The sequence below is a fragment of the Cyprinodon tularosa genome, unplaced genomic scaffold, assembly GCF_016077235.1.
Source record: "Cyprinodon tularosa strain WSP-4 unplaced genomic scaffold, ASM1607723v1 ctg106, whole genome shotgun sequence".
Taxonomy (NCBI): domain Eukaryota; kingdom Metazoa; phylum Chordata; class Actinopteri; order Cyprinodontiformes; family Cyprinodontidae; genus Cyprinodon; species Cyprinodon tularosa.
In genome coordinates, this window is record NW_024037849.1 from 691,099 (window position 1) to 718,872 (window position 27,774).

The 27,774-nt window shown below is 35.1% G+C and overlaps 1 protein-coding gene across 1 annotated transcript; it reads left to right on the forward strand.

The window, feature by feature from the left end:
• The first annotated feature begins 1,435 nt into the window (after positions 1-1,435).
• Positions 1,436-27,047, forward strand: ptprc (protein tyrosine phosphatase receptor type C). Its single transcript, XM_038286160.1, has 31 exons — positions 1,436-1,840; positions 6,608-6,622; positions 8,739-8,921; positions 9,076-9,204; positions 9,383-9,430; positions 9,573-9,662; positions 9,896-10,159; positions 10,238-10,351; positions 10,565-10,696; positions 10,802-10,945; positions 11,340-11,501; positions 12,390-12,589; positions 12,696-12,756; positions 12,864-12,972; positions 13,279-13,316; positions 13,816-13,925; positions 14,064-14,154; positions 16,748-16,824; positions 17,354-17,390; positions 17,466-17,563; positions 17,768-17,893; positions 18,031-18,188; positions 18,484-18,619; positions 20,774-20,923; positions 21,166-21,256; positions 22,259-22,395; positions 22,541-22,666; positions 22,754-22,876; positions 22,965-23,122; positions 25,136-25,271; positions 26,043-27,047. Exons 1-31 carry the CDS (start codon positions 1,777-1,779, stop codon positions 26,373-26,375), a joined length of 3,840 nt encoding a protein of 1,279 aa, XP_038142088.1. The 5' UTR covers positions 1,436-1,776; the 3' UTR covers positions 26,376-27,047.
• Positions 27,048-27,774: the final 727 nt, after the last annotated feature.

Genomic DNA, 27,774 nt, shown 5'->3' on the forward strand with positions numbered 1-27,774 from the left:
CTAACTGACTATACTGAAAAGTGATTGCATCATATAGTCACATTTCCACATTGAGGTGAAGGTGCAACAATACAGCTGTAGTTGTTACACTTATTGTTAGTTTCAACCATTTAAGATCTAATAGGAACTAAAAACCAGAAGCCTTTTTTGGACTGATGGTCTAATGTTCAGAATAGGGGAGCCAGGAGGACCATAAGATGTTGCTATGAATTGCTGTGAATTTGTTCTGGGAAAACTTATCAAACACCAGCGAGATTCCTGTGAGTTCTCAGAATGAACTTGTTAAACTACAAAGTTGTGAAAACAGCTTCATTTTAGTTGCTTAAACATGATGCTGCTTGCTTAAGAGCCACTTCCTGAATACAAGTGGCTAAAGTCTCAGAGGTGGAAATAGCCAATATCATGTGCTTCATAGCTTGCAGAGGAAATCCATACTTAGATCTTCATACTAAAAATGTGATATTTCTTTTTTTCTGGCAGAAACAAGTTTTCTTTCTGTTCGCTTTGACCTGAAAGTAATTTACACTGAATCGCTGTGAAAGAAACTTTCCTCTCTAATATAAATAAAAAGAATATTAGATGTATGACAGGATATGGTTTTGATTCATGTCATCCTGCCACCATGCAGAGCCTGGTGTAAACCCACCGTGGGATCAAGAAGAACTCTGTCAGCTCAGCTCCAATTATCTAAGCTTTTAAAAGGAGTCCTGTGTATTATTGCATTAAACCGTGTGAAAAGCCTTATTTCATCTGGATGCACGTCAGCTCACCACCCGGTGTGAGAGCCTCACTCCCCAGAGAGTTTTTTACTCCTCTTCTTCCCCTTTTATCCCCCATTTTCCTGTGTATGTAAACAGAAGTAAAGCGTTTTAAGCTCCGGGATGAAGCGTGATGATCAAACAGCTTGCAGAATCAATGACTTTGAAGAGATCTAAAAGCTCACATACATGTAACTTTTTCATGCAAAATGAGCAGCAGAAATAAAGATATTCCCTCCTGCAGCCAGTAGCCATGTGTGTTTTTTTTTTTTCCTTCTTCTGTCTCTTTGGAAAAAGAGCAGGAAATCAAAACATGGGGAAAACAGTGCAAGTGGAAGGACGGCTGCTTGCACTGAGCAGTGTTGGTGCATGAACAAGCACCTACAGTATGGGCCTGCATAGGCTTTTCTGCAAGGAGGAGTCAGTGAGACCCAAGAGCTGCTCTGAGAGGTTTCACTACTTCTCGTCCCTTTATGCAGACGAAGGTCTGACATGAACCTGAAAGCCTTTATGTTTTTGCAGCATTTACATTAAATTCACCGCCTGTCATTTTAAACAACTGCAGCAACTTTAGTCTTGAAAATGTTTCAGGTAGGCATATTGGTAGCTCAACCTCTGTTATTTATTTAGTTGTTTTTGTCACAGTTTTCTTCACACTTGAGCAAAAGCAAGTGAAGATCAGACAAGAGAAGGCTTCCTGTTCTTGGTGGCGTAGCTGAAACTAAACTTCCTGCCACCAAGAGCTAAGGTGAAGGCAGGCTCTCAGTTTGCTATGTGACATCACTCCTACTTGCTTCACTTGAAACCAGAAGCAAGGTTTAGGGTTTGGCGAACAAGTCCAGGAAGCTGCGCCTTCTGATTAGACAGATAATGCGAATGTAGTTAGAAAAAAGGCAGCTATTAGGGGGATTATATTAGAAATAGAGGTTAGGTTTGGTGTCCGATCTATTCGTGGTCCTTTCTTGGACTCGACCTGACTTGAATCGTGTGTTCCCACACACGCCCTTACTCCCCGGACATGGCGGGTCTCTGTGGCCTGAAGATCTTGCTGGTCTGGATCCTGATGGTTGGTCTGGCTCACTGTAAGTACTCAAATATTACAAGTGAGGTTGTCTTTATAGGGAGGGGGGACATTGCAATGTCTTCTTGTGTCTTTTAATGTTTTTTTTCCTTCTTAAACTGGGTTTAATTTTGAGAAAGAAAACATGATGCAATGATGTCTAACTTCCTAAGTTAAATTTCTGAACTTGTAGCAGATTATTGTCTTGCGTGATGGTATTTATGGTAAAAAGATGAACCGTTTTTTGTGTGAGACATGAATCTGTCATCAGCATTTCTTTTTTTTTTTAAAAGGTGGAAAACAGCAAACAAAATGTAATCATTTAAACTGAGGGCAGAGATGACAAGCTACAGTATATCAAACCTTTGAGTTGTTTCTCTGCTTTCGTGCTGCTTTAACTCACTTAAACTTTTCTAAACCCCACGAATGGCAGACAGTAGAGCCGCATGTCTGTGAGATATGAGGAGCTGAAAAGTGACAGGTTTTATCAGCTGCCTTTGGCAAAAGAATAAACACTGATGTTCAATCAAAGGCTTCAGTTAATAAGACGATGCTCTTTAAAACACGCCGCAAAGGGAATTTTTGCAATCGTGTTTCTGTTCTGCTTTGACATTGTGCATGTGTGTGATGGTGTGACTCTGCACAGTAAGTGTGTGTCTGTGTGGTGGGTGGAAGGTGGTACATGTCTATCAAAGATGATACTTTTTTTTTTTATGAGGTGTGTCCCTGCAAGCTCTTCACTTCAACCCTTTTCATTGTTGGAATAAGATAAACATCTACGTGCATGAGTGTGTGTGTGTGCAAAAGGTGTGCAGGCTAACCTCATTGCCTGCAGCATCACTCACAGTTCTGCTACCGTTCAACACATCAAAAGTCTTTTCTCCTATTTTCAGCGGACGTCTTTGCACACGAACTGAAATTAAATGCTTCTTTTTTTATTTCCTTTTTTTCTGTAGGTACATGCTCAGGGTTTGTTGCTTGTTTTTAGAATACTGTACAGCATTTTTTAGATAGTTTTGTTGGTTGGGTCATGATGTAGAACCACATCAACAGACATAATGACTAAATAATCCCTTTTCTGCTCTCTTACCCTCTGTTTTACAGGTTAAAATAGTGTTCTAATTCATAAATGTTAGTTTTGAGATAACATTTTAATAAGTTTTATTCCTCTTTAACCAAATGTTTTCAACTAAGTCGACAAAAAAACGCAGACATATTGGTAACTGACCATTAAAAATGAATTAAGTTCAAAAATATCCTTGTACAGCCTTTATTCCTACTCTCCCCTGATCATTTGTAGTTTCCCCAGCATTTGAATGAAAAGAGCAAAGGCGTTCCATTTGCTTAATGTTAGCCGGCAAATTTGCGCTTTTTGACATGCATTTTGCAGTAGCTGCAGCGGGACAGATCTGTGACCACTTCCTTGTTCCATTCTGGGCTGTCTTGACTTCCTGGCAGGGCCGGGTCGAGCGCTAAAAGCTCAGAGATGCTTTAGCTTTCGTGCCAAAAAAAAAAAGGAAGTATCTGAAAATGAAGAAGTGAGGTCAGAAATGTTAAGAACAAGTAAAGGCTTTCAGCAAGGAGTGAAGATGGTGAAGGAAAAGCATGAAAAATAAAATCAGTTTACAAATAGTGAACTGAGAGGCTGAGACAACAGGAACATTAGAGATACATTTTATCAAAGGTTTTCCTGAATGTCAAGTAAATTTAATCCAGATATTTGGGGATTTAGCTTCTGTGATGTCTAACACTTAACGCGTGGCCTTTGCTTTTTCTTTCTTTCTTTCAATATCTAAATGTCAATTAAACAAAAAGTGTGAAAATCACACCTTCGTTTTGCACTTTGCCACTTGGAAAGTAAAATAGTTATCTAGAAAGACAACAGAAATTTTAAATTATTCTCTTTAAAATACATTTAATGAGAAAGTCTTAAACATAATGGAGTATGAAATATTTAAAGAAAGCAAAATATGGTTTATTTTATGCATTTTTATACTGTGTGTCCCTAATGTGGTTTATATTTGTCATTTGATACGTACCCAAATGGACCTTCATGTAAACAAAAAATAATTGCACAGAAACATTATAATAGTTGAAAAATTATTATATGGCGACAATAGATATACTGTACAATTAACCCAAATTACTCGAAAAACACTGAAAACTTGAACTAAAACAAGGAGAGAAATTAAATCTTGTGTCAAATTTATAGATTAACGAGTAAATGTTCAATAAAAGCTTCGTTATGAACACTTTATTACTATTCACTGTCCTTGTGCCTAAATTAAACGTTTCGATTACAAAGAATGGGTTATGATAACCAATGCTGGGTATTGGTTATTGATGAAAGACAGATTATTACAATTAATCAGATAATGAACAATCTATGAATGCCAATGGCGGTTTTTGTTAATGACCATTTTGCAATCATTTGCTCAGAGAAGTACAATGGCAATTGTAAAAGATTTGCCTAAATAATCATAACAATCAACAATACTGACCTACATCGTTTATTACCGCTGATTTGTTGGAATGTAGGTTTTAATGGATGTTGGTAAGGCATCAAACTTTTATAGAATCTTTAGCTGGTACATTTAAGATTTTGATTAGATTTTCTCCTATTAGCATGGATGTATATCAGTTTAATGGTCAATTACCAATATGTCTGCATTTTTGCCATAAGAATGGCTGTGAAAGTGTTTTTTTGTGAATGCACAACCTTTGGGGTAACAACAGGAATCACTGTAGACAGATTACTAGTCTATTGAAGGTGTTTTTTTCCTAATCTTAAACCTAAATTTAAGCCTATAGAGAAGAAATACTGGATCTTTAATATGATACGATAGCAAAAGAAAAAAACGTATGACTTCATTCCAGTACTTCACCACAACTGATATTTCAAAAAAGTTTTTTTTTAAAGTATATACGCATTTATTTATAGATTTAGATTGAGGTTTTAACTTTACAACATGGAACAAATCCTGCAGACAATGACTCAATGTAATCAGTGGGTTTTCTTAGCTAAGAACATTTTTAAGCCAATCTGACTGGATTGTCTAATCAATTATCTCTATACAGTGCCTTGAGATGAAATGTGTTGTGAATTGATGCTATATTAATAAACTGAATTGAATTTGATCTGACTGAAAGTCACATTAAAAGTGTTTGATCTATTGAGAGAGAAAAAGGTTAGTATGATAACAGGGAGGCATTTTAAACTGAATTGGAGATCGTTATGAACAACCCTCATTAATATCAATCAATAAAAAAACTAACTGAAAATATTCTCTGAACCCGATAAGCATAAATAACTCATGGTTTCACTGCAATTACATAAAAATGGTATGAATTATTTTCTACTTTCCATTTTCAAATTAAAACAGATGTAAAATGCACTTTATTTTAGGTTGCTTGAGTTACTTTTCCTCCAAATTGACACTGTTTCACATTGTTGAGTTAATTTCAAATCCAATTTTGTAAGGGATGTAATCGATTGCTGGCTCATCTTTAGAAAAGGTAAAATCAATAAGTATATACAGAATATGAAATCATTTACTGTGTAAGTGTTTTGGTAGATGGGGCCTTAAAATGGGGCCTTAAAACTTTTTAATTACAAATTTCAGTTTCTTTCCTCCAAACTCATTTATTTAGATCTCTCCATAAAGTGTATTATTTCTAAGCCAAATGGTGCTTAATTTTTTTTTTAAATGTATATTATTTTACATCTTTTTAAGTCAAAATATCAATCGCTTGTTTTTATTTGTTAAAGATAATGATAAGGAAAGTCCAAGACTTCCTAACTCAGTGGTTACTAGCTACTTTTCAGTTGCTGAATATCCATAAATGTTAGACCCCATTCATCGTGCCTTAAATGATCTAATATAGAATATATTAAAAGACAAATAATCCTAGTTATTGATTTGCTTAAAGCTATTCGAAGTTACCTTAATGTTTGCTTTCTGCTAAATAATCAAATTTTTTTCATGACTTGTTCAGTGTTTAAGTCTTTTTATCTGAAACAGTGGTTCAAACCAAACGCATCCCTCACTAACTTAAACTTTTCTCGCCAATGCTCTAATAACTGAAACAATAAGCCTGAACAGGGTGGTGAAATGTCACTGCAGAGAGCATGCATCTCTGCTCAAAACTGTGAAACAACAACGCACCAAACCACATCCTGACTCTCTTTGTTTGACAGTCCCCAATCACATCTTTGTTCATCGCTTGCTTCTTCTATCCGGGGGGGTCTGAAGGACCAAACTGGAGAAAAGAGAAATTTTATGGAAAATGATTAGAATGCTTTTTAAAATATTACTTAAATAATTTCAAAATATTTATAAATATGCATAAAGAATGAATGAATGAACCGATGTAACAACTTTAAGCAGAATCAACATACGATATATTTTGAGTAAATTTTTTTTTATTTTATCCAAAATTTTTTGTGTGTTTCAATGTTTTAACATGAGGGGTGGTTCAGAGAACAGCAAGTACTGGGTGTCTGCATGTTAGTATGAAGCAGGAAGTGGTGGTTTGCTTACTAAAATAGCAAGTGCGTTTCTGTCATGTCGTCAAAGCAACCAGGTTTTTACAGTCCTGCCTCATCCAGATAAGTCGGCCATCTTCCTCTTTCAGACTAATGATGCTTTCATTCTGTTTTTACAAAGAGATCACGATCCCATAAAAATATGAGGCAAAAGTTTCAGTGTCACTTGTTTGTAAATCTCTTTATATTCAGCTGTATGTAATTTGATAACTAAATATTTTTTTTCTTTTCATATATTTCCAGGTGACAACGGTTCAAGTAAGTATTCATTCATATCTACCCAAAATGAAATTAATCATTTAATGTAGTGGTTTTTAATTTCTTAAAGCTACTAACTTTGCTTCATGTTATCCAACACTTGTCATTCATGTCTTCATATAGAAGCACTAGATGCACAGATCTTTTGACCATTATGATACCATTCAGTTGAATCAGCAGGCAGGATGACATCGCTTGTGTTAACTCACAGAAGACATATTTTCTAATTATGTTAATTAACTTCAGCATCTCCAGACACACAGTTATTGCATTATGTGAAAATATTCAATACCGTGTTCATTTCATCATATGTGACTTTTGCAAATGACTTTACAAAATGCTAAATGAGGAAGAAGTTACAAATAAATTTTAACAAACAAAGTCACCTTTTTTTTTTTTTGCTTCATAGTTCATGTTTTTTGTCAGTTTCTCTTCATCAAAAACAGCTGAAACAAAGAATGCCATCCAAGTATGTTAGTGAAACTGTGAGGATTTTAGATATAACAGAAAGTGTTTTGGAGATCATTTATGGAAAACACTTTAGATTACAGTTATTGTTTGTTACATTGAATAGATGTAAAATTCTGAAGGTTAGTGGTCTCTATTGTAAGGGGTCTCTATTTTACAATATAGGTGAGTCAGTAAAATCATGGATAAATCCATAATTTATTTACAAATACAGTTTAGGATTATTATACAAATAGGTTCCTTTAAATTCTATCCATTGATCCTGCTCTATGATCTGGGTCCCACCCCTGTGCTCAAATCATTGCTCTGGTACCCAGATTATGAAAAAAAAGACTTTAATACTCTACTTTTGGTTTCTAAAGCACCTAATTGTCATGACTTAGAACAGAGGTACCCAGTATTCAGGCAAGACAGACAGTGAGAGAGCTCAAAAAGTGTTTTAATTAAAAGATTAGTCTGCGCTGCAGCAGCTGCAGCAGCTAGGGCATCTGAGGCAGGAAACTCTACAAGAGAGAAACACAGTTTAGTGACAACGTAAATCTAACAGAGGAAGATTATAAACGTGAGTCACTAACCTGGTTTACAAGTTCAGTCCATGCCTAGAGAATCCATCCAGTGGACTACCAACGAGTTGCGCCCAGTGTGTCCCAGATGCTGCAGCCCTGGAGAATAAGAATAAGAGAATGGAGTCTGAAGCCAGGTCAGGCAAACAGATCAGAACAGGAACAGGCAGGCTCAGTGGTTGAGAGGCAGAACAAGTCAGGATCAGTAAATCAGTAACACAGAGGAACTCTAAAAACACTCTCACCACTGGCTACAGAGAACAAGAATAATCTGGCCCTGATGACTGGATTCAAACACCTTAAATCGAGGCAGGAGCAGGTGGATCAGATGAGCAGTGATTAGGAACCGGGCAGAGTTGGACAGGAAAATAAAATGAATAATTAATCCAGTCATCAGCGCCAAGATAATGACACTAATGGTCATACCCTGACATATGTTTCTGACTCGCTTGCTTGGTATGAACCATGTTTGGTCTTAAGAGACCTGCTCATCTCTTCTCTCCAGGACCAAAACTAAACAAGGAGAGATAACATTCACTTTCTATTATCAGATCTGGAAATCCTAAAAAACCTAAGATGTGCAGAAGCAGCAGGTTCCTCTGCATCAGAAATGAAAACATTTCCGGTTGACCACAGTCTTTTATAGAATAATTTGACAAACAAAGAAAAAGAAGGAAACATTTATTTTCTGAATTGTTTCATTTTTTTTTTTTTTTTTTTTTGCCTATGCCTTAATAGTTGCATTCTGTGTGTCCTCCCTATGAAGATTTTTCAACAACATTTAGTCTGGGATAATTAGAAGCTTATTTTCTACAACTTGTCCTCAATATGTCAGGTTGGCACATTATTAGTAAAGAACTGTTCATTGAAAATGTATCATGATGACTTTAGGTTTAATACTAGAGCAGCACATTAGTTTGGACAGTATCTAGTATGTGAGTAGTGTAAATCTAGCTTTTTATCTATTTTCTATCATTTTTTCATGCATGCAAGGATGGAGAGGATTGTTTTTTTCCTGCTACATGTAGGATTCTTCTCTGTAGGAACCACTGGCATTGATGTTGAGTTGATGTTTATATTTTTAGCCATCTTACCTACACTCAGTGGCACAGGTTCTACGGAACATGTTGCCATCCAACCTGCAAGCACCTCAGCAGTTTTATCTGCTAGGACCTCAGAAACTCCTTCTTCTGTCACTCCTACACTCACCTCTCCATCCACCACCTTAACTTCAACAATTCAGTCAAACTCTTCAACCAACATGTCTGGTAATGTATTTAACTTTCTTCTGCTGTGTTAGAACAAGTGTTTTAGTTTTTCAATGATAACATTCATTGTTGGTTATGGTCCATGTAAGATGAAACACGTTACAGTGGATTATTTCAGTCTGATGGTGACCTCAGCATGCTCTTAAACCTGCAGCCATTACCTCACCTGCAAGCATCTCAAACCAATCAACCACACCCCATCAAGCAAACAATCAATCATCTCCTCAGACAGCCACCCTACCTCCAAGCACTGAACAAAACACAACCATGGCTGCCACCACAGGTTGGAACTTTAAATCTGCATTTCTGTCTTTAATAAAAGTTTGTTTACAATCAGACTTTAGAAGCAAACTTTAGGTTTGCTGAAAATGAAACTGCAGATACCAGGTAACTGTATATTTTGTTGTAAGAATATATTTAGTTTTGAATGTTTTTAATGTTCATTTCTTGTTTCCCAACAGCTGAAGACAGCAAAGAACTAAAGTGTAAGTATGAGGTTACGAATGTGTAGAACTTAACACGCCATTTTTTTCAATTAATAAAGAGGGTTTATCTGTCAGTGTTGAAAACTTACTTTATCTGTTATAATAATAATTTAACTTTAGAAAGTTGAGCTCTTTTTTTATAAAATGTGAAACTGTTATTGTTCAGGTTCTTACAGGGTTGAAGCGATCCAGTTTGGTTTCCTGATAAATATGACAGATTTTACTGAGGGCCTCTATACCATAGCTGAGAAGGAAGGTCTGTTTGAAAGGAAAGACAATGTTTCTTTCTCCAATAAAAACTCAGCTCATGAGATCAAACCCCTGAAGCCGTGCACTGACTATAAAGTAATAGTCACACTTATTGGTGTCAATGATACAAAAATCATCTGTAACAAAACTGATGATAAAAATACAACAAAAACAACTGGAATGAGTAAGTAAAATATCCTCATATCTTAATTTACATTATTTACTGAAATATGACTTGGATAAAACTGCTTTGTGTTTCAGAACCAACAGACATTAAAAACGTCTCCTGCCCTGCTGGATATCCCAACCACTTCTGTTACCAGAGTGGTTGGAACATCAGCTCTTTATCATCAAAATACGTCAAGGCTTCACCTCCAGAGTTCAACAGTGGATCATATAATTTCAAACCTGCTTATGAAGATATCTGCTCAAATTTTGTTTTAGAGTATCCTACACAAAACTGCAGAAACTACCAATCTACCGCCCCTCAATATGTTCCTGTTGGTATGTACAAAAACCTATTAGAGATAAAATCTATTTCTTTCTCATCAGTTATATCTATTTGATACTTTTGTTCTTCAGATTTCATTGATCCAAAGGACATAAATCAGACTAAACCCACTGAACTTCCTGCAAAGATCGAACCAAAGTTACCTTCAAGCTGTAATAATCTCACTGTTGAGTACAAATGTTCAGGTGAGCAGAAACTACAGCAAAAATAATGTAGAAACAGATGTTTGCATAAATACACATTATAAATTAATTAATTATTTTTAGGGAAAAGTTTTAACATGTTCTCTCTCCAAGTTGGATCTAAATATTTACTTTTACTAAACGGGTCAAAGTTCTACTTGGTGTTAATCTCAGGACAAAAAGCCCAGAAATGATTGAATGTTTGTGTCTCTTTAGGAAACGACAATAAAACAGTTGAACCATCTGATATGAAGCCGTTCACTGATTACGTCTGTACTGGAGACATCAAGAACAACAGTGTCTACATAAATAAGACAACTCTACCTGTACACTTTAACATTACCTGTGGTGGGTTAAAAACTACTGCATCAAAATTATTATATTAACAAAGTGTGGAGCGAAAAATAATAACAGGAACTGGATTTATTAGTGGTTCTTATTTTATTCCAACAGGTTTTACAATAAAAGACTTAAAGACCATTAAAAAATCCAACACTTCCATTAACCTGAGCTGGAACACAACGAGTAATAAATGTCAAGATGTTCTTCACAACCTGGATGAGCTCTCTTACAGCTGTGATTGTCAGAACAGCAAATGTGAGTAAAATTATTAGATTAGCTTTTTTCTAGTATATTAACATCCAATAATGTTCAATATATTTGCAGTAGGATCATCTAAGTTTTAGATATTTAGCTGAAATATGGAAAACTTTTCAATCAGTTTTATCTCTTCTACACAAATTATATTTGAATATTAAATATCAATGTAATAACCAGATATGATCAGTAAAGCTCTGATTCATAACTATCAATGTGTTCAAGCAGCAGTGACCTGTGGACAACTTTAATGGAAATGTTTTATTCACCTCATGTTTAATTTGACAAACAGACCAAATTCTTCTTCAGCATTTATTCAACTTTAATGTATCATTAGAATCATTATAACAATATTTCATAACAAGCTACTGTATTTAAATTAATCACAATATAGATCCTGGAAATAAAATAACAAAGGAAAAACAACCTGATGGAGGAACGTGTGACATTGGAGGACTTGAACCATTCGAGGTTTACATTTGTAAGGTCCGTCCCATTTACAACAAAGCAGGGCCCTTAAATGAAGAAGAAGTTACAATAAAGACTGAGCCTGGAAGTGAGTAACTAATGAATATATTTTGTGAAATATTTTTTCATTTTTTTTAATTCTCACTTTAAAACACACTTTAAAATGATATAGTAAAAGTTTTCAATTCATTTGTTTGGCACATCCATGTTTTCTCCTTGGAAATTCAACTCTTTTTTTTAACAATCTAAATAATACATGTAGTTTTTAGATTCCATGGGATATAATAAATCACTTATAAGGAAGCTATTATTTTTAAACATTTTGAATTTGCTAAGGGTTTAATTATTGTTGTTTTGAAAATCCTAATTCTATCATCAGGTTTTATATTAATGCAAATAGTAAATTATAGTATGTGGATTATTTAAAACAGTAAATGGATTAAAACTAGAAAATTGCTAATAATTATTTATGAATCAGTTTAACAGATGAGGGAGTCTACATTTACAGCAGATTTAGACCAAGGTGCCAGAATCATACGTATTCTGTCAGTCTATGCATCTGTTGAGAAAATAATATTAACAAGTTTATTTTGACCCAGAATTGTATCTTTATTAATTCTGTGAAACCTGCAGTGAGTGTCTTACCCCAGAGACTCACTGCAGGTTTCACATAATTAATAAAGAAATACATTCTAATAAATAACATATGTTTGGTACATAAAAAGAAAAGATAATATTGTGATAGTAAGTCTTCTTAATAATTCCCTGTTTAATGAGGGACCTGCTGATTATACAATAAACACATTAATGGCAACATTTCCAAATGAAAACCTCCTGAAGATAATAAATCTAATCTAATACATTATCAGTTTTTGTTCAAGTGTTTATAAATTACAAATCTGAAAAAGTTTTTCAGGTTTGCTTCCATCATTTTATCTATGTTTCCTCATATGTGTCTTTTCTCTTCCTCCTACAGTACCTGATAAACCTGAAGTACTGAAAATTGAATATCCAGAGAACAATAAGATCTTGGTAAAATTTTCAGCTAAGAAATTTAGAGGACCAGAAACAAAATACATTGCAATACTTGTTGGCAACCCTGACATCAAAAAGACTCAAGGAAACCCTGAATTTGAATTCGAAGATCTGAAATACTTAACATCCTACACAATAAAGGTTTGTATAAACCTAAGCTGATTTCATGGAAAAAAATATGTATTGCTTTCCTGTAACCTTTTCCTGAATGCTGTGGATCCTAATTAGAAACATTTTGTCGTTAAAGGTTCAAACTTCCAATGGAAAGCTTGAGAGCCAGGCTGTGGAAATAAAAGCTAAAACTCTCTGTAGGTGTCTCTTTATTTATAACACTTATTTCTATCTATTTATACCAACCAGATGAATTTCTACACATTGTACTAGAAATGCTACAACTTTCATTGTGCTTTTTCAGATAATGACAAAGCTCTTATTGGATTCCTGGTCTTTCTCATCATCATCACCTCTGTGGCTCTCCTTCTTGTCCTCTATAAGATCTACGTTCTTAAACGCAGAAAGTCCCAGTAAGCACGTTTTCGTTTATTTTTTTTCCAATAGTCAGGGGACTTCTGCAGTTGATTGGTTATGACTGTGGTTTGTATTTTTAAACAGGCTGTTTAAGTAACTTTTCTATATGTTTATACAGCAAACTACTTTTCTTCTTTTGTTGATGAGTTGTTATAATTACTAATTATATAATTAGGAGTTGAAAAATAATACAAATGATTTAATTTGAAAAATTGTGCTAGATATTCCTGTTCATTTTTTTAATCCAATCATAATTTATTATATTTAAAAATGTTTTGAAACATTTAACTTTTTTTTTGCAGTGATCTGACTGAAAGGTTGGAGCTAATTACCAAAGGTAGTAAGTATTGCGTTTGTCATAAGAACTATTATTTGTCTTAATGCAGCATTAAGAATTTAAACTGATTGTTTTCATAAGAAAAAAATGAAAACATGAAGGAAATCAGGTGTACTCTTGTGGCTTATGATAGAAAATCAAATTATAGATTGGTTATGTATTGTAAATGGAGAATGTTAAAATGCAGAGGCATAATGATGAGGCAAGTTACTTTTTACAAAAAAGGTCACTATCTTTGTTTTTCTTACTTACCGGTACTTAATGACCATTTTGCAATGAATGCTCTATGAGAGTCTATGAGTTCAAAAACGTTACATTTGATGAATTTATAAGTTTGTCCACCTCTTTGCTAAAAACTAATAATGTTAAATATGGTTTATTAAAGTTATCTTTAAAGTAGCATTAATGCAAAATGTACAAATGGTATCTACTGTAAGTTCCTGACTTGTGTGTTAACGTTTTGTATGTTAATGCTTATGTCGTCTCATGTTCTCTTTCATAGATGATGAAGAAAGTCTGATGCCTGTGGAGCCGATTGCAGCGGAGCTGTTGCTGGAAACCTATAAAAGGAAACTGGCCGATGAAGGAAGGCTTTTCCTGGGTGAATTTCAGGTGATCTTTCTTTTTCAATGTTATTTCTACGGTTTCTATATTATTTACTGATTTAATGAATAAAGTGTACATTTTAAAGCATTTAGTAGCTTGTTTGTTTGTTTTTTATTTGAAAGTTGTTTGTCTTGCTTTCTTCAGAGTATTCCCAGAATCTTCTCAAGATACACAGTGAAAGAAGCGAAGAAGGCCTGTAATACCCCTAAAAACCGCTACGTAGACATCCTTCCATGTGAGTAAGAGAAATAAGACAACACCAGTACTGTTACTTCACACATGATTCTTCTCAAACTCTTAAAAAAAACATAAAGGGTACTCTTAAAGTTTGGGCGTTCTGTTAAATATTTTTCAGTTAACAATATTCCAAAATTTTGACCTTTATATGAATAGTCAGAGACGCTCTCCTCATCTCCTTTAATGCAGAGAGATTTTCAAGCTGTTAGAGATATTCTCATAACTGCTCATAACTCCAGGCATTGTTGATCAATTTGGTCAGGACGGGATGGGATCTGAGCCTTGACAACAGGCTCAAACTTACATTATATATTAAAAATTCCCCCACTCAGAGGTGGAAAAAGGGAGTGTTGAACACTGATTGTCTTTTTGCCATATCAGGGTCAACAGGTTAAGAAACTCTCCTTTGACCGTAGTATCTGAACTCCACTCTACCAGTCTGTGCAACAGATTTGCTAACTTCTTCACCAATAAACCCATTAAAGTAAAAGAGCAGTCTGTACATATGTCTCAAGTCTTAGTAAAGGTTGTCTCCAACTAAAAGTGATTTTGACAGAGTTCCCTAATTTTAACCCAATTAAACCCAGAAAACTTAGCAGAAAAAACACCAATTAAGATATTCCTCCTGTTGTCTTGATGTTTTACCCGCCTTAATGTTTTATGATGTTTTATCTTCCTTAAGAAAGCTCTGCTTGTGATAACGTACCATTAAATTCCAATAATAAACATGTCCCTTTTGTCAGGTCTTTTCTCCTGTGGTTCCAAAACAACGGTTATAAAATTGCTGTTGATAACTGGGTTCATACCCGGTGACTATGAACCCATTCAAACATTGGGAAAATGTATAGAAGAGATAGACACTTAGAGGTGACAAAATTTTCTTTAGCTGAACAGAACTGGACTAATAATTTTGGGACTAAAGGAAGAGCCTTTATCGGTTAGCACTAAGGTTGAAACAATTAATAAGATGAATCGGATTAATCAGATTAACAGTGATAATCGATTATTGAAATAATCGTCAACTAATTTAGTAATCAGTTAATCGTTAACTACAGTGTAGAGACTTTAAAATATGTCTCCAGCCGACAAAGCAACCCACGTAGACCAGTAAATATAACAAAATTGTAAAAAAAAAAAAATTTATATATAAACATTTTGCATTTAAGATTAGAAAAAAGTTTTCGTCTGTCATATGCTCTGTCCAGAACTCCTCAAGAGGAAAAGTCTTAGTTTTACCTGGTTTAATTTCGTAAAAATTCTTCATTGAGGAACCTTTTGCTATCCAATTAATAATCGATTAATCCAAAAAAATAATCAATAGAATAATGAAATTGCTAAATAATCGTTCGTTGCAGATCTAGTTAGAACACAGCTTTAGTTAATACAGCTAAAAACCACTGATCGTGTTCAAAATCTGCATGTAATGATGGACTCAGACCTGAGCCTTCACAGAAGTATAAAAAAAACTGTTCTAATAAACATTTCTAGAATTAAAGGAATAATGTCTTAGGAGGATCTAGAAAAGAGATTTCATACGTTTTGCTTTAGAAGAATTGATTTCTGCAACAGTGTCTATCTAAAAAGTTGGTCAGAAAGCTACATTTGATCCAGAATACTGCTGCCCTTGTCCTCACCAACACAGAGAAAATAGAGCACATAGGCCCAGTTCTAAAACTCTAACACTGGCTCCCTGTCTCTCTAGTAATAGACTTTAAAATGCTTCAACACTGAATCTGATTTTGTGCAATCCAACAGAATTTATTTTTTTACAGAAAGTTGTGACATTTAGCACTAAAACGAAAGTCAGTGAAAATGAACACACCTGACACGATTTTCTGCAAGCGGCCTTGTGTAGCTCCAACTGAGATAGAACCCAGGTCTATTTTAGTCAGACAGTAATCCAGCGATAATTTCATTTCTGACAGGAAGAGAGTCATGGTTACAAATAAAACATTTTCGCTTTGGGGGAATTACAAAATAAAATGTGTTAATCACAAGAGAAAACAGTCAGGTTTGGAGTCACACTGCACATATATAGCAGGCAGGCAGACTTGGGAATAATCAATTAAAACATTTTAAAAAACAGAATAGCCTACTTTACCCATAATAGGAGATCAGAAGATATTCTTTGAGCCTTGGAAAAAAAAAAAACAAGGTATAGTATGGCAAAGCAAATCTTTTTTACTTATAATAATCTGTCTCAGTTGGTTGTGGAAAAGTGTTTAAATTTTCGGGGCACAGAGACAGAAGTGAAAACAAATCTGCACAGATTGGGATCTGTTACCCTATATGTAGTACAAGTCTCTATATGCACTGCACTCAGTGTGACATGGAAAAAAAAAATCTGAGCTGAGATTTAAAGAGGTATTAGGGAGTTTTTTGTCATTAATTATTGAATAACTTTTATGTCACTGCTTCTAAAATCAGTTTTAAGAATAATTTTTCAAAGCCTTTGTTCTAAATATAAAGCTTGGTATTTTCTGTAAAGATTGCATGTAGAGATATCTGTTAACTATCTTTTCTTAACTTGCAGTTGAATAAAATCTACTGATTTATGCATTTATTTATTCTTTTTTTGTGCTCTCATTTAGATGATTACAACCGCGTCCAACTGGCCACAGGGAATGGAGAAGCAGGATGTGACTATATTAATGCCAGCTTTATTGATGTATGTTTAACCTTTAAACATTGTTCAATCCAAATATATTCTTAAGCCTGATACATTTTGATTCAAGTTCTCCATTTCACTAGCATGTTTCTACTTTAATTAACTAAGTTAGGGTGCTGGTAAGGAGGTCATCCAGCCTCAATTGGACATCAGCTCTCAAAAGTGAACACTCACACTACAAGTGGAATTATGCAAAAAGTTGAGCAGCAATCATAAGGATGCTTTGATTGCTGGAATAATAGTAAAGACTTTTCTGTAGACTAAGGAGAGAGGTGTTTAAATAGTTTTAAATTATTTTTATCTTAATAAAAATTAAAAGCAGTTATTATCAAATTAATCTTTGTTTGATTAACTTTCAAAAAACAGCTTTCTCTCTTTGTGTCAGAAACAAATTTGTTGGCTGAAAATAATTAAGAATATAAACCTGTATGATCAAATTTGGGCTTAGTGATAAAGCCTAACACATATTGAAACAACCTATTATGATATTCAAACAGGTAATATCCTTTTTTTTTTTTTCTTTCTGCAGGGGTTCAAGGAACCCAAAAAATATATTGCAGCTCAAGGTACAGTAACACTTACCTTTTTTCTTAGCCAAAAAATGTCGACACGCAGTAACATGTGTTATATTTGTTTTGCAGGACCGAAAGATGAAACTGTGAGCGATTTCTGGAGGATGGTCTGGGAGCAGCAGTCCTCCATTATTGTCATGGTGACTCGCTGTGAAGAAGGGAGCCGGGTGAGAACCTTAATCTGAATTCACTATTTAACCAAGGTTTCAGCCATTATAACAAATTGTTCTAAATGGATTCTGTAAAGGTGTTCTTGATGTTTTTAAGCAAAATTATGTTCTATTTCTGCAAGATGTTTTTATTTATTTGAATAATCCATCTATTAAATATAATTTTTTTTAGTCTAAATTCTCTAACCTGCCATTTTGCAGATCAAATGTGCCCAGTACTGGCCTTCGCCTGATCGAGAGACTGAGATCTACGAGGAGTTCATTGTGAAGCTATCCTCAGAGGACATCTGCCCAGATTACACCATCCGCCATCTGACCCTGACTAATGTAAGTCTTTGTTTAGACTCCATGAGTATTTGATACAGTAGAAATTCAGTAGAGGCCATGAATGAGATGTGTAAAGGTATTCATACCGCAGTTTATGTTTGAGATTTGAGTCTATGTCTGTGTGTGACGACCTGCAGAAGAGAGAGAAGAACTCTGAGAGAGAAGTGACTCACATTCAATTCATGAGCTGGCCTGACCACGGCGTCCCAGGAGAGCCACACCTCCTGCTGAAACTGAGGCGGCGTGTCAATGCTTTCAAGAATTTCTTCAGCGGCCCCATCGTTGTTCACTGCAGGCATGTTAAAACAGCCAGATAAATGGCAATTTAAGACTTTTCGTTGTTTTAAACAAATCCCATCATTTAAACAATTTTTTTCTCTTTACCACCTGATTCAATTATTGCTCGAGAAGCTAAACTCTGCTGGTCTCACAAGGCCATATAATGGTGCTACTGTTAACAGTAAAAAATGGGTCGGATATCTCATTTCATCTCTCCTTCATTTAAAAATTCTCCAGAGCACCTTTACACAAATCAGGATATCTAAAATGAGGCAAAAATAAGCAGACAAATAACCATCTGTTTTGTGTAGTGCTGGAGTCGGCAGAACCGGAACTTATATCGGCATCGATGCCATGATGGAGGGTCTGGAGGCGGAGGGCAGAGTGGACATTTACGGATATGTTGTCAAGCTCCGAAGACAGAGATGCCTCATGGTTCAAGTGGAGGTAGGATCAGTAAATGGTACAATATAGCTTGGGGCATTAATTTTTTTTAAACGAGAATAGATGGAAGGGCTGGGCTTAATTCATCCATCCATTTCCTGTCAAGCTCATAGCTACTGGTGTCACGAGGGATGCTGGCACCCGTTTACATTTCCAGCTGTCAACGGGCTGTGGGGTACACCCTGGACAGGTCATCAGTCTATCACAGGGCAAAACAGAGACAAACAACCATTTATGTAGACACTCACACCTAAGGGGAATTAAGAGAAGCCAATCAACCTAACATGTTTTTTGATTCTGGGAGGAAGCCGGAGTACCCGGAGAGAACCCACGCATGCATGAGGAGAACATGCACACTCCATGCAGGCTAGGAATTAAACCCAGAACCTTGCTTACAATAAAAGCTCTGTGTTTACACCTTTAAGCTTTCTCTCTTGGGTTTCGTTTCCTGAGAGGTGTTCACTCAGGAAAAACTTAAATAACACTTTATAATGTATATGTATTAAATAACCATGAGACATGATAACAGATTTGGTCAGAAATTGTAACCTTCACTCAGACCAGAGCAGTTGCTAATGGTTACCGATATTTCCTTTACAATGGAAGACTGGTGCAAGGAAAACATTTTGCATAAAATGTCTCATTACTAGACTATTAATTCCATGTATAGTTCCCTGAATAGTATTAGTTCTATGATTGCACATTTAATCACTTTATAACTACACCTTTGACTGTACAAGTCTTTCTTTTGCAAAAAGGAATCAGAAAACTGTGTTATGAGTACTCTCTTGTTTTTGTTTCTGTAGAACAAATCAAGAGCAAAACATTATCTTTAGGAGTTATCTATTTTTGAGTAGTTTATTCTTTTTATACGGACGGGTTGCTCATCATGAGAGCAAAGCTAAAAGTTGGTGCCAAAGTGGCTAAAGCTACTGTAAGACCCAAGTTATACATACTTATGGACGATTAAAACTTAAATATGCTTTTATTTAACAAAGAAGTTGTTTTCTATTTGGAAGTAAAATCTAAAAAAAATCCAACAATTAAAGGAAAAAAAATGAATTTTAAAAATGTTATGTTTGATATAACTGTTTGATGTGGCAACTGTATTAAAAGGCATTTCGATGAGTTGTGAGCAGCTGCAAAGTGCAGCCACATATCCTCATCGAGCTCCTTTGTTTTAGTCTTTCCAGCTTCTTTCCTGTACAGCCCCAAACTAACTGCATACAGCTGCCATTTTTTAATCTGTTAATAAAGCATTTCTCCTTATTTAACTATGCTAATTACATAACTAACAAATCTGAAACACATCTCTACTCTTCGCATTCATCTGCTATAAGATAAGGGCTGAAAAAACATGTTTGTCAAGTTAAGGCCAAACCCAAATTATTACAATCTTTTGAAGAAAAAATAAAAACCGTTAGTGCGTGAAAAAGATTTAACATTGACAGTAGCTTTTTTTTCCTGCAGAGCGACTCCAATCATGTAGCTTGAAGGTCTAGTTTTAAATCTAATTGATTACTCTCTGGCAAGACTTTAAAACAGATCTTTACTAATGTTATTATTTTAATCCAACTGAGTTTGAGCTGTTTTTTTTTCATAGAATGATAAAAATCTGCTTGTCTGGATCTCTGCAGCTGAGCGAGACAGAAGCAAAAAGACTCACAGGCGTAATTAGAGCTTAAAATGTTTTCTAATTGACTTAGCATGGAACACAAATGCATCACTTTATCTCATGAAATCCCATTGAAATATTTATGAAGCGTGCACATATATTCCAACTGGAAGACACCAAGAAACCTTTCCTATGTTCCCTGACTGCCATGTCATCAGGATCTTCTATGAAACACATGATTAAATGCAAAAAAGTTCAACGGATATAAATAACTTTTCAAGACACTGCACCTGCCATCTCCTCCATCATCACCTGACCTAATATGTAAATTTTATGAAGAAATAAAATAATTACTGGTCTTCTAAGTACTGTATGAGTCAGCCATTTTCAGGTTTGATTGAGTGTTTAAAGTGAAACCAACGCACCGCGAAAACCCACTAGTTTACATCTTTATGCATTCAGTCTGATCACAGATAAAAAAAAATAAAAGCTTTTTTTGTAGTTGTCTGGGCGCTTATGTAAATTATTGTACCATCTTGCAGGCCCAGTACATCCTGATCCATCAGGCCCTGCTGGAGCACAACCAGTTCGGAGAGACAGAGATCACTCTGTCAGAGCTGCACAGCACACTGAGCACGCTCAAACAGAAAACCTCCGACAGTGAGCCCACCCTAATGGAAGAAGAGTTTGAGGTGAGTTTGTTTTATAAAACATATGTTAATTTGAAAATAATTAAATAAACTTATTTAACCAATTTCATGCAAGTGAACTTTAGTCAGGATGTGCAACCAGGCAGCATCAGCAAGAAATACTTTAATATAATGATCAAAAAAGGTTAAACATTGTCATTATTAAAAGTGTCAACATTAGTGTCATTTGCTTCTCATTCTGAGATAGTAACTACTATAAATGGAAAACCTTTTTTACATTTCAGCGACTCCCCTCCTTTAAAAACTGGAGGACCTTTAACACAGGGATCACAGAAGAAAACAAGAAGAAGAACCGCACTTCGTCTATTATCCCATGTGAGTAGCTGCTATGATTGCATGACAATATGGAAGTCATTTGATTCAGAATGCAAACCTATATATTACATTGAAACAAAGCACACTGAATGAAAATTTTCTTGTTTTAATTTTGATTAATATGGCTGACAGTTGATGGAAATTAAAAAATGTTTTTCTCTGACATTGTATTATCACATAAAAAAAAGCTTTTTGATATTTTTGGGGGGAGAATGCTGACTTAACAATGGTCGAACAGACATTCAATGTCATCCTCAACAGGAAGTGACAAAAAGCTAATAGCAAAGAAGCAAAGATGTTAATGGAGATCTGAGTAAAGGAAGTACGGGTGGTAAAAGTTATTTACAGAGGAAGCTTAAACAGACATATAAAAAACACAGGTTCATTCCTGAACCAGAGACAGCACTAGAAGAGACGACTTAAGCAAAGGAATAGAATCTTGCCTTGTTGTCCGAAGTCCTGTTTTCCTGGATATTAAAGTTTCTGAGTTTAGGAAAAAAAAGCTGAGAGGCAGAGATCCAAGCTGCATTAGGTTCAGTGAGAAGTGTCCACAGTCAGGGAGGGAGCTTCATTGTCTGATGGTGCTGCTCAGCCATGTTTTATCATGTCCAAAGTCAGCGCAGCGTCTACCAGGACATTTTAGACCACATCATGTTACCTGCTGACAAGCTTTATGTAGAGTCTCAGGTGTTTCATCATGATTTTGCTCCTTCCCACATAGACATTAGTACCAATACCTGCACTAATGACCATGTAAATTCTGTGCTGATTGGTCCAAAAAGTGGCCCCAAAACCCTATGGAGAACCTGTGTGTTAGTAAGGGTATAATAAATCATGCCTCAGCTGAAGGCTGCTTACTCTGTGTCAAACAAATCAATATGTATGAGTTTCACTTCCCGAATAAATTCATATGAAAAAAAAATCTTTTCATGGTAATCAGATTTACTGATACGCTCCAACGCATTTCTTTCTACAAACTGTCTTCTAAAAATCCATTTTTAGATGATTTCAACCGAGTGTTAGTGAAGGTGGAGGAAGACGTCAGTCAGGACAGCGAAGCTGATGATGAAGAGGAGGATGAATCATCAGATGAAGACGATGAAGATTCCACTAAATACATCAATGCCTCCCACATTAATGTATGTTACTCTTTTCACCTTATTGGGTTATTTTATTTATGAATGCATTCCACAACAAATGACTGTTTCCTTTCAACAAACAGCAAATGAATATTATATTTCCTGTAAAATAGCTGTTTTAAATAAAGAGTGCATGTTTCTGTAGGGCTACTGGGGACCACGTTCGCTAATCACAGCTCAGGATCCATTGCCAGACACCTTTGCTGACTTTTGGTCAATGGTTTGCCAGAAGAAATTATCTACTATAGTCATGCTTTCAGAGCACAAAGAGGTGAGAACTATACACCTGCTTCCTTACACAGATACGTAAGGTTTTAGAGTAAGCATTCATTTTTGCTTGATTTCCATTTGATGACAGGACGACGAAGCAATTTACTGGAGTAAAGAAAAGAAGACATTCGGAGACTATGAGGTAGAAGTTTCAAATACAGAAATGACTCCGACTTTCATCACCCGCAACATGCTGGTCCGATATGTCAAGGTAACATCTATCGCCATCTATATCAACATATCTATGACAGTTTGACATTTATGATGGCTTACTCAAAACTAAACGACTCTGTCAACAGCGAAAAGAGAGTCGGCTGGTGAAACACTTCCAGTTCCTAAAATGGGAGGGCACAGATCTGCCAGAGAAACCTCAGGAACTCATAGACATGATTAAGGAGGTTAAACGCAGCTGTGTGGGCAGCAAAAAACAGAGGATGCCGATCGTCGTCCACTGCAAGTATGTAAACTCACAGAACCCGTCATTGTTCAGCAAGTAACACATAGATAATAAAAAACAAGGATAGTAAACTTTCATCTCATACATGCTTTCTAATCTTTACTTAGACCCACTGTACTCTTCTTTTAAAAGGACACACATCATACATTGCTTTCCCTTTTCTACTGTAGCCTAAAAATGTTTTTTATTTCCATGTCTGAAAATATGTAAAAATAGGAAAGTAAAAAAAGCTAGTGCAAGGCTGAAAACTCAAAATGTAGAAATTAATGCATAAAAAATGCCAACCTGATTTTAAATTACTCTGGTAGTTAAATTTGAGGTCATAAGGAAAAGATTTGCTTAATGAGGAGGATAAAGATGGGATAATGATTGTAGAGAGCAGCAGCTTAGAGACCTTAAAGACCAACACTAAGAAGTCATTTGAAAGCTGCCAGAGATCCTCCCGTACTTCACCACCATCAGGATAAATGAGTTGCTCAAGCTCAGCTGAACAACTGATATGTATACACTGATAAATGGTAGCTTTCAGATTACATATTTTAATTTCTGAATCAGTGTTAATTTGTATTCTTTAATAATGCCCACATTACTTTTCACTATGACACCATGCAGTTGTGCAATGTGGTGGTGGGAGTATGTAGGAGGAACGCTAGCAAGAGCAGGGAACACGTGCTACAGAGGAATAAATGACTGTTTTCCGCATGTTAAAAATGTAGAAACCATACAATACCAGATCTCAAAGGCAGTTTAGCGTCATACATGAATATTCAGAATATAATCTGTATCAAGTTTACGACAGATTGGGATTTTTCTTCCCAAATTTGTGTAATGTATTCGTGACTTTAAGGGGGGAGGGTTTGATTGCTTTAATTAGTTACTATTCTAATTAGGCGTAGATTTAGTTTTTACTAGCTATTATACTAATAGTTTTTCATTTTGTTGTCATACTTAGGTTAATCTTATAGGCACATAATTCAAACTCTAACCCCTTTATTGTTTATATATTATATTGTATTTATATATTTGTATATGTCAGTAAATTTTAGCTGGGTTTATATTATCACAGTATGGTTCGAATTTGTTATATCTTTTCACTTTAATGCAGTTTTTATTTACTTCACATCACAGTTTTTTTCATTTGTTTTACAATAGTTTCAGTCCATATATCCTCTGCCACTTGTTAAGTAATCCATTTACACAACCAGATCCAGACCCCTCTGCTGCTCTAACAGTCACTTATAACATTGCAAACTAAAGAAGGGCCCTCATGTGGTGCTAATATTTACTACAACAGCGGTACACATTGTGACTGTCACAACTTGTATCACTTTGAGGATGTTCTGTGCTGTAGTGATGTAATTGTAGTAAATGTAATGTAAATGTTAAAAAAGCAGGATGCACCACATAAACTTGGAAAGTCTATCTGCGTTTATTTTACCCAAGCTGACGTAGTTGGCACTAAGGCTTGACTTCAATTAATGCTACACATGGGATGGATGTAAGGGAAGCTAAAATACTGATGTAAAATTCAACTACATCTGCAGTCAAACACTGACTCACTCACTTGGTCTTCACATTGTTTTCTTTGTAACTAACTTAAAAAAATTCAAATGCATAAAACTGAGAAAAAAGCACCAAAATAAGATATTTTCAAAGACCTTGAGGAGAATATCTGGTGATACTACTTTAAAAGATGAAGAAATATTCTCCTTGAAAGGAAATTATAAGGTAGTTTTAGATGTTTTGTAATGTCTGCAAGGTACTGCATAATTAGGAAGTTCACAGGAGAGTTAAAAGGCAAACTTATTAGACTTATTATTGTATCATGTATATTTCAGAGCCATTAAATGTAAGTCTGAGTTTATCAGAAACATAAACACATGCATTCTGAAATATTTGAAGGCCTAAATAAAAGGGGGACATCACAAGATTTTAAGTAATCTAAAACCAGACGAGTAATAAAACAACAAACCTGATGCTTTATTTTAAGTTCTGTTTGTTTGTGTGCTTCAGTGACGGATCGACCCGTTCAGGAATTTTCTGTGCCCTGTGGAACCTGCTGGACAGTGCAGAGACTGAGAACCTGGTTGATGTTTTCCAAGTGGTCAAAACTCTACGCAAGGAGAGGAAGGGGATGATCCTCAGCTCGGTAATAAAACAACACACACACATTTCAGACAAATTGCATATTAAAATACTCATAAAAATATTTGTAATTCAGGCTTATTAATTATAAAACATCAATCATAATTAAGGTAAAAACAAATATGCACATAGTAATCATGCAACTACTGTTGCTACCACCAACAACTGTCAATAGCATTAGTGATAAGAAAAAATAAATTAATAAAATAAATAAACAAAAATAATATGAAAATAAATAACAGTATGCTCTGATAATACTACTCTAATATTTGTTCATTTAAATGTTTATTAATGCAGTTTTTAGGCAGGAAATGTGACCTCTATGACTACATGTTAGTTTTCTTCATGTTCATGTTAAAAGCCTAAAAGGATTTCACAAAAAACTATAGATTTGAAAACATGAGGAAATTCATGTTTTCATGAAAACCTATTAGTAATTTAACACAGATAACGTCTAGTATTTAGCAACTACCGGTACTCTCTGACTTTTTCCTACTCTGTGATTCTAAAGGTGAGGTTTAGCTTTAAATGCACTGTATTATTACAACAGAACATTCTCATGCATAAAATGTTTTGGTAATATAGACATTTTGGTTGTTTACTACATTAGAAGAAAAATAAAATAATGAACATATACAATATTATCTGCCAATTCGTGACTCTATGCATGAAGCTTTTTGCTATGATTGCACAATACTGAGTGATACGGTTGTTCTCCAATAAAAGCTTCAGCAGTATCAATTTTTCCTGTTTCTTTAATCTATTCCACTCACAGGAGCAGTATCAGTTCCTCTACAAAGCCCTAGAGGGCGCCTTCCCAGTCCAGAACGGAGAAGTGAAAGCAGTAAAGGCTGCAGCCACCGACAGCGTTCAGATTGTCAATGAAACCAAAGAAGCAGCAGCAGAAAAGCAACCAGCTGAGACGGTTGAGGAGCCAGCCAGCACTACCAGCAGCGACCGACAGGCGGAGACAGAGACCACTCCTCTGGTGGCTGACAGCGAGAAACCAAAGGAGGAAGAAGAGCCTGCCATAGAGAGCAGCTCCCCCACAGACACCAAACCACAGGAGGAAACCAGCAACGGCCCCACTGTCACAGTGGATGCCTGAGATGACAGGGCCTTCAACCCTGAGTCCTTAATGCTTCAGTTTATTGATTTATAAAAGTTACATTATGAATGTATAAACATTGTAAAGATTTAACTCAGTATGAGTCTAGGTGGAAACGGAAAAGAATTTAAATAAAACATTAGTGTTATAACTTCATATTTTGGATTTCTGTAATTTATATACATTCTGAATAAAAGATTATTTTCCCTTCTGGCAAATTACTAGAACTGCTGTTGTCAAACTATATAACATAATTATAATTTAATGTAAAATTGAAACCAACAGTTGAAGTTTAAATACACAGTAGATGAGTCTTATTGTTTCATACTCTAAGTTTAAAAAGAGTTAAATTTAGCATGTATTTTTAGTTTCTTGCTATTGCTGTTCTCACACACTCTGCAGTCTATATTCACATATTGTGTATCTGATAATAATTTAGCTGTTAACTTTAACATTCATTATGTACTGCTGTATTTTTTTTCATGAAACAAAATTGAAATATATTGTATTTATACAAACCTGCTTATTGTTAAAGTATAAATTAACTCCCAAAAGATATTTTTCATGAAAATTAAAAAAGAAATGTTTAACTATTTTGGATTTCTATGCTATACTCAAAAACGGTTTAATATGTCCCTGCCAGCAGTAATAAACAGTATTGTATTAAAGTTCTTTCTATTGTGGTGTACAAAAAGTCTTTTGGGGTATAAGGAAATTACACTTCTACACTTTTACATTTAATCTGCCTATTTAATATTAAGCTGGATTGAATTATTAAGACAAAATCTGTTAGTTAAGCACAAATTAAGCATATTTCATTCTAGTAGTGGGGTTGAATGACCTTTTAATTGTACAGTAATGCTATGATTAGATTTATACCAAAGATTTTTGCATTGGATTGTCCTACAAGACAAATGAGTTCATGACATTTTTTAGTTTGTGCAATGACTTTCTATTAAAAATGAAAAGATTGAAGATTCTTTATTCTTTTGTTGTTTGTCACAAGTAATTTATCATGGTGTCAGTAAGAAATAACCTGAATTTATAAAAAAGGTTTTCAAACAGTGTCTTACCCTGAAAACACTTTCTAGCTGTTCTTTCCTAAATTGTTTAGCAGTTTAATTAAATCCTGGTTCAGAGTCAAATAGCAAAACAAAGGGAAGGATGATCCACTCTTAGATCTCCCCTTTAAAAAGTTAATAAATCTATATGCTACATGGCTTATTGATGCTTGTGTATCATTAGTTTTCATCTCAGGTCTGCTCTCAGAGTGACCAGTACTCCCTTGCAACCTCAGAGGGACCGATGGCTGGCAGAGCGACTGCAGGAGAAGAGCAGAGAGTCAAGAAATAGAGGGAGGGAACCATAACAGTCCATACCTGACCTGAACCGACGGACG